The 14,840-nt window shown below is 37.6% G+C and overlaps 1 protein-coding gene across 1 annotated transcript in view; it reads right to left on the bottom strand.

The window, feature by feature from the left end:
• Positions 1 to 4,400: 4,400 nt before the first annotated feature.
• Positions 4,401 to 14,840, bottom strand: part of Calcr (calcitonin receptor) — a 98,737-nt gene continuing 88,297 nt past the window's right edge. Inside the window, exons 8-12 of the mRNA XM_004646253.1 lie at positions 14,601 to 14,661; positions 14,455 to 14,521; positions 10,783 to 11,001; positions 8,772 to 8,813; positions 4,401 to 4,640 (exon numbers count right to left, since the gene is read on the bottom strand). Of these exons, the coding sequence (XP_004646310.1) occupies positions 4,401 to 4,640; positions 8,772 to 8,813; positions 10,783 to 11,001; positions 14,455 to 14,521; positions 14,601 to 14,661 (629 nt within the window). The remainder of the gene's footprint in view (positions 4,641 to 8,771; positions 8,814 to 10,782; positions 11,002 to 14,454; positions 14,522 to 14,600; positions 14,662 to 14,840) is intronic.

The following is a 14,840-nucleotide window of genomic DNA, read 5'->3' as shown; positions in this document are numbered from 1 at the left end:
CCTGAAGCTTGTTGTAGTGGACAGTCACCTCCCCCTGCAAGGACAGAACAGGCAGTGCCATGACAGTCTCCTGAGTCCCAGGCCCTCTATACTGTGCTTCTCTGTGCCTGGTGGAGGAGCTTTCTGGTGACCGCTCAGGAGAATAATATTTCAATGATTGGCATTTGTATCTATTTTTCTTCATAAATTATCTATATTTGAGGTGCTTTCCATAACTTTTGGCCTGCAATATCCTTCTGATGACAGCAGACAGAAACTTCAATGTGTGAGTGCACTGGAAGGCACTGCATCTAGAGAAATACTTGCTGTCCCCAGAGTACCCACTCTGGTTTGGGATTTTGTAGCTGGGTCTATGTTTAGATGTGAAACTTCCATGTGAGAGACCAGTGTGGTAGTTTTGGCCACCCAGTTGGCAGGTGTGGATGGAGATATATTTCTTGAATGGGTTTTACAGAATTCCTAACTAGCACTTCATGAGCAATATGCTGAGATTTTATGTGAGGGCATTTGTTTTCGAAATTAAAATGTATGATAATAGATATCTTAAGCAAAGAATATAGTGACATGGTACAATGGTACTAATCAGTAGGGGAGAGAGGAGGGAAAGATCAATTATGTCACAGTGAAAAGCTTTCTGAGAGTTAGAAGCCACTGGATTTCTTTAAATGCAAAGCTAACATTGATCAATGCTGTGAGAGACTGGCTGGGCGATGCTTCTGATACTGGAGAAGCTCAAATCTTTCAGAGATACTTGCTCATCTAAATGGAGAAAGATGTGATAGTAGAATATGTTTCAGATATATATTAGTTAAAATTTCTATTTTGTCTTTTCTCTTTCAATGCTTCTTGTGATTGATTCAAAGATCACAGGAAAAAGACATTAGTTTTATGTCCAGAAGGACAAAAATCATCAAAAATATAGTTCTTAATTTTCAAGTGTGGCATCTCTAACTTTCTTTGCCCTCACAGGCACTCAATATTATTATCTTTGTTTCCAGTTATTATTTCTCACATTCTCCTTTTCACACCAGGTTTTAGTTCATTAAAATCAATTTTGTATGAACTGGAGGTAGGACTAAGACTCTTGGTTCTTTCAAAATAACAAATAGAGTTTGCTTCTGAGTTTCCTTGACTGCTTTTCTCAATCTGGTTTCTGACCTCTACATTGAATGAATACCCCCATGGCAACTCCCACTGTTAACTCTCAAGATAAGCAGTAGTTGTAACATAGTCCATGGAAGAACCACTGTTCTGGATCTCATTGTCCAGCAGGAGTCCCCTAGGAGACACAGTGGGTGTAGACATCTTTTTTGGGAAGTGTTCTTGGAGCTGGAGCTCTTCTGCCCAACAGGGATGAGGAACAAAGCTCAGACTCAACTTCAGCCTTTGACTTCAGCCTTTGTTTTCCCCTCAGATAGTGTCAGTCATCATGGTTTTCATTTAGTAGGTGTTGGCGTTTAGCACCACACAGAAAAAGAAGCAGTTACTATGGCAAAGTTTCTTTTTCTGTGATAACTACTATTAATAGTTTTATAGCAGGACAGGACATAAATAAAATATGAACTGATGAGTAATGAATGATGGAATGAGTGAGAATTGTGTATTCCCATGATGATGAGCATTTGTGTTATGTCTCTTTCAATGTATTTTCTCTCTTCAGGAACTCTGACAGCTATTTTTCACTCAAAGGCCTATTTTAGATCATTTTGTAGCAGAGAATCAAGGCAGATGAGCAGCTGCTCATCTAAATGCAATTCACTATCTTGAGGAATCTGATTTATTGCTATGGCAGACATTTACCTTTGTTCTTCAAGATCACAGAGATAATAACCTGTATTTATATTTCTGTTTGGAACTTACATTCGGGGAAAGATGCAGTCCTTTTGAAGCTCTGCTGAAAGTTCTCTAGAGCTCACAAGACCACAATTTTGAATATTATTGCACAATGTGAAGTGTCTTCAAATTGCTTCTATTCCCTCTGTATTATTAGTCCTTTGTAGTATTCACTTCATCCTTATTTTTCCTATTTTATTTGTTCCAAATCTTATAAAATTTTTCCAATATTGGCCTTGACAAATTCTAATGGTATTCAATTAGTTATCTTTTATCCAGTCTTAGTCTCTTTCTCCTGATTTATATTAACTCACAATTCTAGGCCCAGGGATTTAGCTCAGTTCTAATAATCCGAGGTGATGTTGGACAGATAAGGTCTGGTCTCAGCATAATGAAGAAAAAAAACCCCTAAGGCCAATAGAAGATTACATTTCTTGATCTGTATTTCTTTTTTGTGGTCCTTGAACTTATACTATACAGACTGACAGTTGTGTCTGATTTTTTTTTTTATCAAGAATATGAAAACAGTGCTAATGGGTTTATAGTCAAGTCCAAGACTGGTTGTGGTTGAACTAATAAAATTAAGAATCTTGATATTTTTGCTCCTCATTTCTAATCTGTAGTTTTGGATCATCCTTCCCTCTTCTGTAGTATAAAGCAAAGTGGGATATTTGTAGTCCATGATTGAAATGCAAAAGAAAGCATGGAATGAGCAGGAGACAAGATGAATGAATGAAAAGATGAAAAATGTATTTTATAAAAATATGCAAATATACACATTTTGGCTTTTAATATTCTCTGTATTAATTTATACATATACATAACATAAGTGTTTCACATAATTTTATCACTATGTGCAATACTATGAGAAGCTGTTTTGATTTCTTCAGCCCGTACTATTTTAGCACAATAACATCTAAAATACTTTAGCAATATATTATCACATTTGTACTAGAGCTGCCTGAAATACTCTGTTTTCCACATTTGTAAACAAAAATAGGAACATTACTATAACACTGTGATTGCAAAAATACCGTCTTTTCAATTCCTCCCCCTTACAGTCAGTAAAGGAGACTTAAACTACGTTTGGTATCCAAAATAGCATTTTTTTCTGAGAAAAATAGTTTTCTCCCGGCGCATTAAATTATAACCAGAACAAATCAATTATTGTCTCCCCAAAACAAAATCATTTCTGAGAGGTGGCATAAGATGACATTGATGAGATCTGAGATCCGGAGCATTGCAATGTATCTCCTCACTTAACATACAAATTAAATAATGGTAACTGATGACTGTTGAATATTTACAAATTAATTTCTCATGTCAGTAATGATCTTGGTGTATTCAGGGATTTTTGAAGCTTTCACACTGGGGAATAAAGAGTGATGTAGAAATCAACTCATAGTGAGAAACTTTTAACATAAATTAATGTGTGGTTTAACTTGTAATAGTTATATCTTTTCCCCTCCTGTTTTCTAATAGCAGCAAACAAGAGGTCAACTCTGAACCATTTTCCAATTAGCTTTACTGATTCTTGTTGGAAAAGACCGAGCTCTTGTTGCATTCTGAAGCTGGGTGGAAGGCAGTTCATGGACTTACATGGAGTCTTCTAATTACCAGTCTTGAACCAATTTTTCTTTTACAGCTAGATAGCACCCAAGGGCAAGAGGTAATCTGCTTTATAAGCCTTGGAGTGGTTTGCTTTATAAATCCTGTATGTTAAGAAAGTAGAAAACTCTCTTTAAAGAGTATTCTCTTCCACTAAGAATTACATTTTGGCAGTTTTGTGAAAAATTTAGCAGTGAATTCTTTGTGACCTCCCAATTAGTAAGTGTCAGTGACCAAGGAACAATCAGTGTGTAGACCAACAGACACAGCCTGCCCTGTGGACAGGATTATCCCACACCAAGTGGAATGTGTAACAGTTCGAGCAATTTGCTTCTAAATTTCTTTTGCTTTCAATGCATCACATCTTCCTGCCAAATGCAGGCCTTTCTATCCACATTGCCAGTTATCTTTATATCTGAAAGCCATTTTGTCCAGCAGAGGTCATGCAATCCGTGTAGTTTTCACTGTATGGATGATGAAACATGTGAGAAATATCAGAATTGATTGAATTAAAAAAATTAAAAGTCCGATCCATAGTCCAAACAGAAATAGTCCAATTCAAAATCTCGAGTTAAAAAGAAAAATATTGATAGTGATTATAATTTTTCAAAGGTATAAATGGCTCAAGATTTACAAGGAGCACCCTGTATCTGAACTAGGTCAATTTCATTGTGTCTCTCTTGGCGACTATGCTTGTGTTACTAAGACATCTGCATCTCAGTTTTGGATGAATGATGGAGTTCACAAGTTGCAGTGGGAGACTCCATTCCTAGACTGTCTCCCAAAGCAATAGTACCAAGAATAACTTTCTCCAGAATCACAATGGACAAATTCACGTAATAAATCTTCACAAATGATATGCTCAGCTCCTGAGAGGATGGGAATCACTTTAAATGCTCGATCTAGTTTTTCTCCCAGGAAATGAAGGCTCAGAGATCACGACACAGTGCACTTCACATTCAAGCAGATGACTCTTGCTCGATGACATTCATGGCGATCATCTCAATAGCCTCCTCGCCTTGGTTGTTGGGCGGATCATTCCTTGGCTCCTGGTGGCAGATGTAAACTGGGATGTTGTCACCGCCAGCCTCAGCAGGGGCTGCAACTCGAGCAGCGGAGCGGTTGGAGGGGCGGGGTCCCCAGCGCTGGTTACACTGGATTTTGAACTGTGTCCATTGGCGTTTCACAGCGGCTTGGACCTGGAAGTGAAAAGGGAGCCTTGTTTTTATACGATTGCAGAAATGACCCAAACAAAGCCTGCATTCACAACTCCTGGAGCTTAGCAAAGGTAAAAGGAAGTGAAATTGCCAATTATGAACTCAAAGACTGAGTTTTACGCATGGTGGCCACGGAATGCAGCGTCTTGGAAGAGGGCCTTGCAAAAGGGAAAACTGTGTTACTCTCTCCGCAAAGGCTATTTGCTGGTTTTTCTTTTTTCTTCTTATATTCAGATTGTGCTGAATATATAAGGTAAACAACATATCACATTGTTTCCCAATAGAAAGGCAGTTCACCTGGTATTGTGGGCATTCATTTCTGCATTTTATGATTTTATTTTGTTATTAATGACATTTAGTAAAATAGAAGGCGGTTTGTTTGGTGTATTGGTTGAATGTAGTGCATGTTGATTTGTTGAAAAACAAGTCAAGGGGTCTGCAACATAGCTGGCGATTTGTCTCTTCATAGCAGAGCTCCTGAAAGACTCAGAGTGACAAGTCCCAATCAGAATGATTCAGCAGTCTGAGAATTTGCTTACTAAACTCTGGCCACAGGTGGTTGGGCATAAAGCCCTTTACCTATAAGGATATCTAAAAGAAACAAAGAACAGTGTTGAAGAGTCAGATTGCAGTGTGTCTGAGCTGCGCATTGACTAAAGCCACACAGGGGCCAAGGGTGGCACAAAGCTTGAGCTGTCAATTTACTGAGGGCTCAGCATATGCCACATTGCAAATACTTCATTTGTGGGACCTTATTTAACCTTTACAAGAGCCCTTTTGGACAAGTACCACTGTTATCTTTATTTTCAGCTGAGAGGACTGAGGTGCTGTCATGTGGCCACAGTAAGAGGGCTGGATGTGGCAGAACCACGGTCCTGAGTAAAGCTTGGCTTTCTCTGAGCTGCACTGCAGCTCCTTAAAAGACAGATTTATAATCAGGAACCACTAAACATCCTGTTGAGCAATAGTAAAGACACTGGTTCAGTATATTTTCACCACAGAGGAATTACATTGTTAGCATGAATTGAGACTCTCTTCCAAGATTGTCCTTGTCACTGAAGCTTAAACAAAAACTTAGGGTGTCCAAGTAGACAGAAGTTCAGAGGGAGTTTTCAAAAGTCTCAGAAGAAAAGCTAGGCATGGTTTCCTTATACCTGTTATCTCAGCACTCTGGAATATTGAGACTGGAGGATCACAAATTGAGCCCAGCTTGGGCAATTTAGTGACTAAGAAAATCCTGATCTCACAATAAAAAGTAAGAAAGGATGGGGAATGTACTCCTTCAGTGTGAAGGCTCTGGGTACAGTCCCCAGGACCATACACACATACATCAAAAGGTCCCATCAGAAGATGAAAGGGTTGCATGTCACCTGCTAAGGGGCACTTCTGAATATTATTCACGAAAGTTTTCATGAGAGTTTTCCCATCCTTTGGAATTATCTCAGCAACACCTCTATCTCTGGTTTTGCTTTACCTAATTTGTATGCCCTATAATTTGAGGTAGTTAGACATTTCACTATTTTTAATCCCCTTTCATTGCCTACATTTCTGATGTGTAGAAAAGACTTTTTTCTTTTAAAGGCAACAATACATATCATTTGTAGTAATGCTTAAAATCTTGAGAACATTTAGCAATGGTGTTAATTTTCTTCATGTTCCTTGCGTGTGCTTCATTTACTAAGTCAAGGCCAGTCACTGTGGAAAGAATGTGTTCGAATCTGTCTTGAACCTTGGGCCTCAGCGTGTGCCTCTCTCAGAAGCAGCGAAAGTCATTCACGTCTTGTGAGGCTGAAGCAGTGAGAACTGGTCCCCTTTCAAACCCACTAAACAGGATATTCTTTGTGCGGGAGTTAGAAGTCTGTGTTGTTAAAAACCTTCCAGGTGGTTCTGATATCTGCTGGGTTTTGAGAAGACTAGTATAGAACAAAGAAATTATTGCTCAGATTTGAGTCTCCAAGATGAATTTCTTAGTTTCTGGAAAAGATAGTCCCTTGATAGGTCTTTCTTTTATCTAGCTGCTGTTATGCTCTGTCCAACATTTCCAATGACAACATAGTTAAGATAAAAAAGTTGTAATTGTTTTTCAAATGCATGTAACTCTTCTGTGCTTTTAAAGGCATGCCCTTCCTGCATCAGATATTACTTTGACATTATTTTCTTTTACTTTAATTTTTTTGGTACTGGGAAATGAACTCAGAACCTCATGCTTGCCAGGCAGGTGCTGTGCTGATGCACTACACCTCTAGCCCTATTTTAGATTTTTTTTTTTTTTTTGTGCACAACCAGAAACTACTCAGAAAGCATGGTAGACATTCACAGAATATTTACTACCACGGTACTATACATAAGACAATTAAAGACCTATCCGTTTATTGGATTTTACTGTTCAGAAAAAGAAAAAAAAAATAAGAGGATAATCTAACAGCTGGCAGCAGCAGAATGCCTCATTTTGTACTAGCATCCTACTCTGGTCCCTAGTGATAATGGATACAAAATATAGTTCTGTTGAATAGAAGAATATGGTTTTGGTGAAATGATGAATGAAGGAATAAAATGTCCCAAATGAAAAGAGAATAATAAAAATTTTGTTGTGTTGGATTACAGATGGGTAACAGACTATGCAGCATTAAAATATTTTAGATGGTCACTAGATACTATATGAATACAGAATTAGGGAATAGAGAATAAATTGCATATACATTGGTATTAGAAAAAGTTTTTAATTACCACCTGGAAAAACAATATGTTGATATCTAAAAAAAATGTGACTTCTTTTTTGTTTTGTTTTGTTTTTGGCAGAACCAGGGATTGAACTCAGGGCCTTGCATTTGCCAGGCAAGCACTTATTCTACTGAGCCATCTCCCCCGCCCTCATGTAATTATTTTGATGCATTTTTTTTTTCCGGTACTGGGGATTGAATTCAGGACCTTGCACTTGCCAGGCAAGTGCTTATTCTACTGAGCTATCTCCCTGGCCCTCAAAATGTGACTTCTTATATAAAATTATTCTTAACATGAATTAAGATGAACTAAACCATTTCTTTTTAATGTAGTGACACAGGGTCTCACTATGCAGCTCGGACTCGATAGTGATCCTCCCATTTTCAGCCTCCCCAGCACTGGGATTACAGGTGTGCACCACCACACCAGGACTTGGTCAATGCTTCAGTGCACCCCAGGGATGAGGCCAGTGTGGCATGTGGGACCAGGGATCGAGCCCTGGTGCCTGAGCTTGCCAAAGCAGGTGCTTAGTGCGCTGAGCTATCTTGCCGGCCCTGCTCCACTATTTAAAGAGCTTTACATAGACATTTAATTGAGATGGAGCTAGTTTAATGGAGAATCAGAAAATCTCAGGTAGAGTGGCTACACTACAACTATTTTGGTGACACTGAGCAAGGCACATTTTTCTGGAGCTTTGATTTCTCACCTGAAAAATGAGGAGTGTTTTAAATTATGTCCCTTGAAAACTGGAAGTTTCTTGGAAGAACATTTGGGGCTATAGCAACTGCACTCTTATGTTTCATAAATTGCAATCCCAGGCAGGATTGCATCAGAAGGAAGGGTATCCTGATAAAGGGCCCAGAATATACTGGCCACATGAATCTCTAGATTTGATTGTATAAATGTTCAGAGACAAGATGATTTATTTAAGAATCTTAACTTTAGAGTGACTTTCAAAATGTTGAATTGTAAGCACTGCACACTTTGGAAAGAGACCAGGACAATCTGGCTGATGCTGGCTCTGGTTTAGCAAGGACCAGGGTCTCCCAAAAGGACTAGGGACAGGATTTCTCTTTCTGTGGGAAGACAATAGTTTTCTGCATTCCTTCTGAGTTACTCAGTATGCAGCCTCAGGAAACTGGAGCTTAGCTGCTACCTGGGGACTATCTGCAGTTGACCACAGCTTGAAGATGAGATTCAGCCTGGGACAATGGACTGGGATTGCAATTTATGAAACATAAAGGTGCAATTTATTGGACAGTCTTGCTAATCATGAAACTCCTTGAGGTCAACTGTAGAAAGGGGTAGAGTGGACTGTGTACAGAGGCCCTTTGGAAACTGAAATGCTGGCTTTATATAAACTGTTAAGTAGCATAAGAAGTGCATTCTTACCTCATGATTGTGGAAGCAGTAGATACTCGCAACGAAGAATCCCTACAAAGAGAAGGAAAATTGAAGTTGACGTTATTTTTGTGTGCAGTATTTTATTTCATAATCAATACAAATAGACTGACTGGAGAGAGATATTTTAATACTACAATAGCCCATGAACATAATCAATAAAGGCAGGAGAAAGGGGTACATAGCCTCCATATTCAGGGCTATGCTGCCAGATAGTCCATTAGAAATGTATTTTTCTTGTTAGGATTCTATTATTTGGCAACTATGACAACTCTAGTAAATCTGGTTAATCACTGCTCTCTTAATTGTAGAGAATTTTTAGTAGGCTGTGCAGTAGACTATGCTAATTATAGTGGGTTGCACTATGTCTTTGTACTTAAAAATTTAAAAGCTGAGATCTTAAGAAGTTTAATAGTAGAAAAATCTTTTACAAGAGTATTACAAAAAAGAGTATTACATTAGGTGCTGGGAATGTATACTAGTATAGTACCGTAACTGGTAAAATACTATAATTGCACCCATCTCTTATACAAAAGGATAAGTACTAGTAACCTTAAGGGTCTTGTTCATTGTTCAAGAGACCTCAGTCTTTGGTAATGACCAGAACAATAACTTAAATTACTAAACAGTTGCTTAGGGGCTGGGGGAGAAAAGAACCAATTCCTAAACTTTTTCTTCAAAAGAACTTATACCTGTTAGCAGTGCAGAATGATGAGGTTTGTGTTGGAAAATTGTCACATTCATGCAAGCATATTGGTTGTTTTCTATTCCCTGAGGCTCCCTCCCTCAGATCTCCTTCCCTGTCTGCAAAGGTCTACCTCCTTCTTTCTGGTCATCTCTCCTTTATGTAAACTTTCTTTTTTAACACATTTGATTTTAGCTACCTTTTCACATGAAATCTTGGCTACAGAAACTAAATCTAATTTGGAATTTTCAATCAGGACAAAGAAACTAAGAGCCCACGGTAGAATTAGCCCTGCCTGAGGACCATGCATGCCCTAACTTAAGTCAGAATACCTAGCAATAGGACTCCACCAGAACTTTGGATCTGGGGCAGAGTGAGTGGAAATGGAGCTGCCATCCTCCTCTCTAGTCTTGTAGATGGGGCACATTCCAAGACTACTCCTATTAATTCCCTCCAATTTCTTATGTGAAGAGGCAGCTGGGTACTTTCTTTTGTAGTCACCAAAGTAGCTTAGCTGAATTCCTCACATTTGCCCAACAAACAGATGGCAAAGCAGAGAGATGGGCGGCTCTCTAGAAATCCATTCTCTCTCATTACCCCAAGATTCCATTTACTTATGTAAGGAAGGTCTATCAGTTACTGAGCATGTGACCACCTGTCTGGCTCGGGCCAGATGTGAGTCCTGCAGGTCGTGGGAAAGAGTGCATGGTAAAGAGAAGCAGAAGTCTTCAATTGCCTGGTTTTGTTTGAAACTTGGGCTGGGTTTGTTGAATTGTTGTTCTTTTTTTTTTATACAGCATGTAAAATTTATTTTATTTTTTGTGTTTTTTTCTTTTTTAATTAATTTTATTGAGAAAAAATAGCAATGAGACAGTTTCAAAACTATTAATAGGACAGTTTCAATAATTAATACATGCATATTGTTGTCTTTGTATTGGTTATTCATAGTACAAGATGCAAACATGATACCCTGTCAAAACAGTATTAGTACAAATCTTTCTTCTCATTGAATTAAGAGAAAGTAGCTGTATATCTATCCTAACTATTTTGTATATACAGATACAAAATTGTCCTTCATTTGTATCCCTTTATTTGTTTGGTTTTGTTAAGGATGGGTATTCCATTGCCATTTAAATATAGTAGGTGCGTGAATTCAGCAAAATATTCCAATATAGTCCAGTAGTCCACAATAGTAGTGGGTTATCCACAGGACTGGCAATGGCAGAATTGAAGAGTGTAAGTTACAGTGTTTATCCTCATGGGCTTTAGAGGCAGACAGATCAGCTAGCTGAATAAATGCTCTGTTGGGTTTTTTACCTGGAAGTGAATCAGCGAGTGCATGAAGTAGTCATAGATCTTTCCAAGCACCTTGTTGGTGGGCCTCCAGGGAAAGACGACAAACTGGACACCCAGAAGGGGCACCAGGAACAGGGTGGCCTTCACAGCCTTCAGGTACAGGTGGGACTCTGCCTCATGGGTTTCCCTCATCTTAGTCACCAGAACCCGGACAATGTTCAGCAAAAAGAAGAAATTCACCTGCAGAAACACAACAATATGAGAAAATCTTTAGATAGATACCATGTAAGGCCATTTCTTGTCCTCAGTTCTTGTTTATCTAGTGTGGGAAATCAATGTCACCCACACAGAACACAAAAGACCCTCTATGAGGCTCAGGAGATGCTGAGGAGCAGTGTGACCAGAGACCCTTCTTGGAGCTGTGCTCCTTTTCTCTTTTTTTCCCCTAAGTGAGAAAATGCGTTTCCTGTACATGTAACAATGTTAAGTTCAAGTTTAGTGAAGATATTCATTCTTGATTTAGATTTTTAGAAGTTTTACAGAGGTTTTAAAGGGCACTTTTAAATCTTTTCATTGTCAAGCAGACTCATAAATGTGTCAGTAGAGACAGCTAGCTCAACCTTTTGTGAATATATATATATATATATATATATATATCTTCATTAAAAATAATCCAATTAAATAAAATGAAGAAACAAAGCATGCAGCAGAGAAGCTTAGCCAAATGTGAAATGTGTGCACCCATGGTAACAACCCCTTAAAACAAATACAAAACATCGCTACCCCGGCACAACCAGACAACCACTGATTGCTGCTGTACTATAACTGGAGTTTTGTAGAGTTTATTCTCTTTTATGTCTAACTACTTTGTTTTAACATGTTTCCTGTGAGATTTATCCATGTTGTGCGTATCACTATTCCATTCAGTTTTATTCCTGAATGGTACTCTATTATATAAATACTATGCACAGTTTATTTATGTATCTGTTAATGGAAACTGAAGTTCTTTCCACTCTTTCACTGCCATGAGTAAATGCTACAAATAGTTGCATACAAGTCTTTGTGTGGGTGGACGTTTTCATTTCTTTGCCAAGGAGAGTTGCCTGTTCCTACAGTGAATGTATGTTTCACTTGTAACATGCTACACAACTGGGTGTTCCAATTGCCCTTCCCTTTGTTGGCCCTTCTTATGATCACTCTTTTTAAAGATCAGCCATACTAGTGGGGCGCAGTGTTATTTCAGTGTTGTCTTATTTTTCTTCAGTGTTATTTTAATCTGCATTAATGAAATTGAGTACATTTCATAAATTTATCAGTCCTTACTTGGAATATTGCAATCCTCTTCTTGAACTCTATGGTTTCCCTTTTTACTCTAAATTATGACCTCAGTTTGAATACAGTGAATTTATCAATCCCTTCTTAAAGTGCTTTCTTAATTCCACTTTAGAAATCTTTTCATACTTTAACTTCATGGAGACACCTAAGATATATTTTTAGAGGTGCTGTTGTTTGATCTTCATATATAAATCTACAAATCATGTTTTGCATGTTTGGTTGTGCATCAAAGATACACTTTTACTGTTAGGGTGTTTAACCTAATTCTTTCCTTATGAAAGTCTGCAGAAAATTTTTGGGTTAATTGATTTAAACAAATTTTCATAGCTGATAGCTCGGAGTCAGGACATGGAGGCAAATCTGAACTCTAGACAAATAGAACAGTGGCATGCAGTAAGAAACCATCATTTGGCCACACATGTCCGCTATTTACTGCTAACTCACTGAGCAGGTGGGTATTTGAATTCCTAGACCTCAGAGTCAGAACTGAAGATGCTTAGAGCTGTTATATGTCAAAGAGGATTTGATAGATGCAAAACTGTCTCAGAGAAGTTTGTTGTGACACAGACAGGCTTCTGCTAAGCAGAAACACTGCATGAAGAAGTAAATGTCATGTGGCAAGTTTCTTTGCATGTTAAAGATTTTAATAATTATTAGTTTTACCAGGAGCATCAAAATGTCTACCTAGAAAATATATTTAATACCAGCTATATCAAAGTTTAAAAATAAGAATTAAATATCTGACTAATTTACATGGATAGGTACATAAGATATGATATTCTTTATGTAGAAAACCTGAAAAATGCATCTAATTTTCCTTCCTTTTTGGAGGGTAGTGGTATTTTGCATCAAAGCCAAGGCCTTGAGCATGCTAAGCAACCACTGTGGCACTAAACTATATCCCTAACATTCTAATTTTATTTTGATATGAAATATCATCTCTACCATATCAATTTATACAATGATTAAAAGACCTAAGTGTAAATAAAAATTAAGAATCTGACATCTTTTGGGTCATGCTATGTATGGCTTGTATATAGATGTTCACCCAAAGCCTCATGTGATCATAGGAGGGGAATTTTGATGTAGCTGGATTAGGATTAAGGTGTATTACCGGATTAAGGGTGTGGATAATGGAAGTTCCACCCTGGGTAGCAGTGGCACCAATCAATAGGCTTATAGCTTGGGTGGAATATAAAGAGAAAGGAAGAAGCCAGGTTGACTGCTGCTGCTTGCTGTAGCTGCCTTTTGCCAGCTACACCATGGACTATATCTGGTGTGTCATGTCCTTTGCTATTTCCTGTACTTGGAGCCAGCCAACTATGGACTACAACCTCTTAAAAAAGTGAGCTAAAATAAGCATTTTGTCCTTTAACCTTGAGTGTCAGATATTTTGTCTCAGCAAAGAAAAATGTAACAACAGGCCATAAGCTGGTTTTGTTTGTGAAGGTTAATTTTAAAATTAAAGTTGCTTAGAAAATTTAACTGATATTTTATTTTAAAATGGTTAGAGTGATTTTTTTAAACCTAGAATAGAAGTAACATTTAATCTGAAAATTTTAGAAAAGAAAGACATTTGAATTGTTGTGGTGTATTATAAAGGTTCAACACTGGCGAGTGAATACATCTCTATTTTAAAGAATGATAAAAAAAATTGAAGTTCCTTAGAAAAGGTAGAGAAGTTAGAAGATAGTCTGATGACATCCAAGTTGATCAGTTGTGAATGGATGCTTCTTCTTTACAGGAGCAGGTTGCGAGCTGTGATCAAGACTGTTTTACTTTTTCTTTCTTATCTGAAGAAACTATATCTTTGTGGTTAATGCAAAGGATAATATGTAATATATAATATGGAAATAGTAGTGGTTCTGGTCCTAATGTAGGTGTCATGTGGTAAACCATAGGTAGAAATAAAAATACTTGAATTCAGGTAGTAACATTCTTCATCTCTTCTTATTCCTAAACACTTTTTTACTATTCCTGGGATTCTGAATAAGATTACTACCATCTTTGTAGAATCGGAGGAAAGAGACACAGGGGATATCTTCTTATATGGTATTTTATTTTATTTTTAGTAGCACCTTGTCACTACCTACAGCCTCTTGGTCTTTACCTTTTCCTATAGAAGTCTTAAACTATACCGTTGTTAGATGCATATGAAAATGAGCTTATGGTAATGCCCGCTCACAAATTAAATAAAGATTTTTTGTGGAATCAAATTGCTTTCGGCACCTAGACCATAATTCAGTTCTTTTCATTTTAAAGTTATAATAAATATGCCACATATAAATACTTATATTTTCACAAAAGTTCCAACAAAGAGACAATGATGTTCCAAGTAGATTTAAAACCAATCCTTACCACCAGTGCCGCCATCACAGGGCCATGGATGATGTACAGCAGGTGAGTATCCACACTCATCCAGCAGCTGAAATAAAGGGAATATATACTTAAGTATAATATATTTATTTCTCAACATAGTAACATAAAACAACCATACTACTTACTTGTCATTGTAGTACAGTGCTCGAGTGATAGCATGGGTAACGGTCGGCACCAGCGGGAAACCTAAAAACACAAGAAGTACAAATCATAGTTGGTTCCTTGGTCATAATTAAAAACTAAATATGCATGGAAAATCTGGCAAATTTAGTGTGGTTTTCAAGATATTCCCCAGACATTTGTAGACAAATCACTTTTGATTAATACAGATGAATAAGCTCCTTGTTACAACATCCAGAATGCTA

Source organism: Octodon degus, unplaced genomic scaffold (genome assembly GCF_000260255.1).
Source record: "Octodon degus isolate 3935 unplaced genomic scaffold, OctDeg1.0 scaffold00262, whole genome shotgun sequence".
NCBI classification, from domain to species: Eukaryota; Metazoa; Chordata; class Mammalia; order Rodentia; family Octodontidae; genus Octodon; species Octodon degus.
Note: the sequence above shows the minus strand (reverse complement) of the source record. Positions and strands in the feature narration are given on the sequence as shown.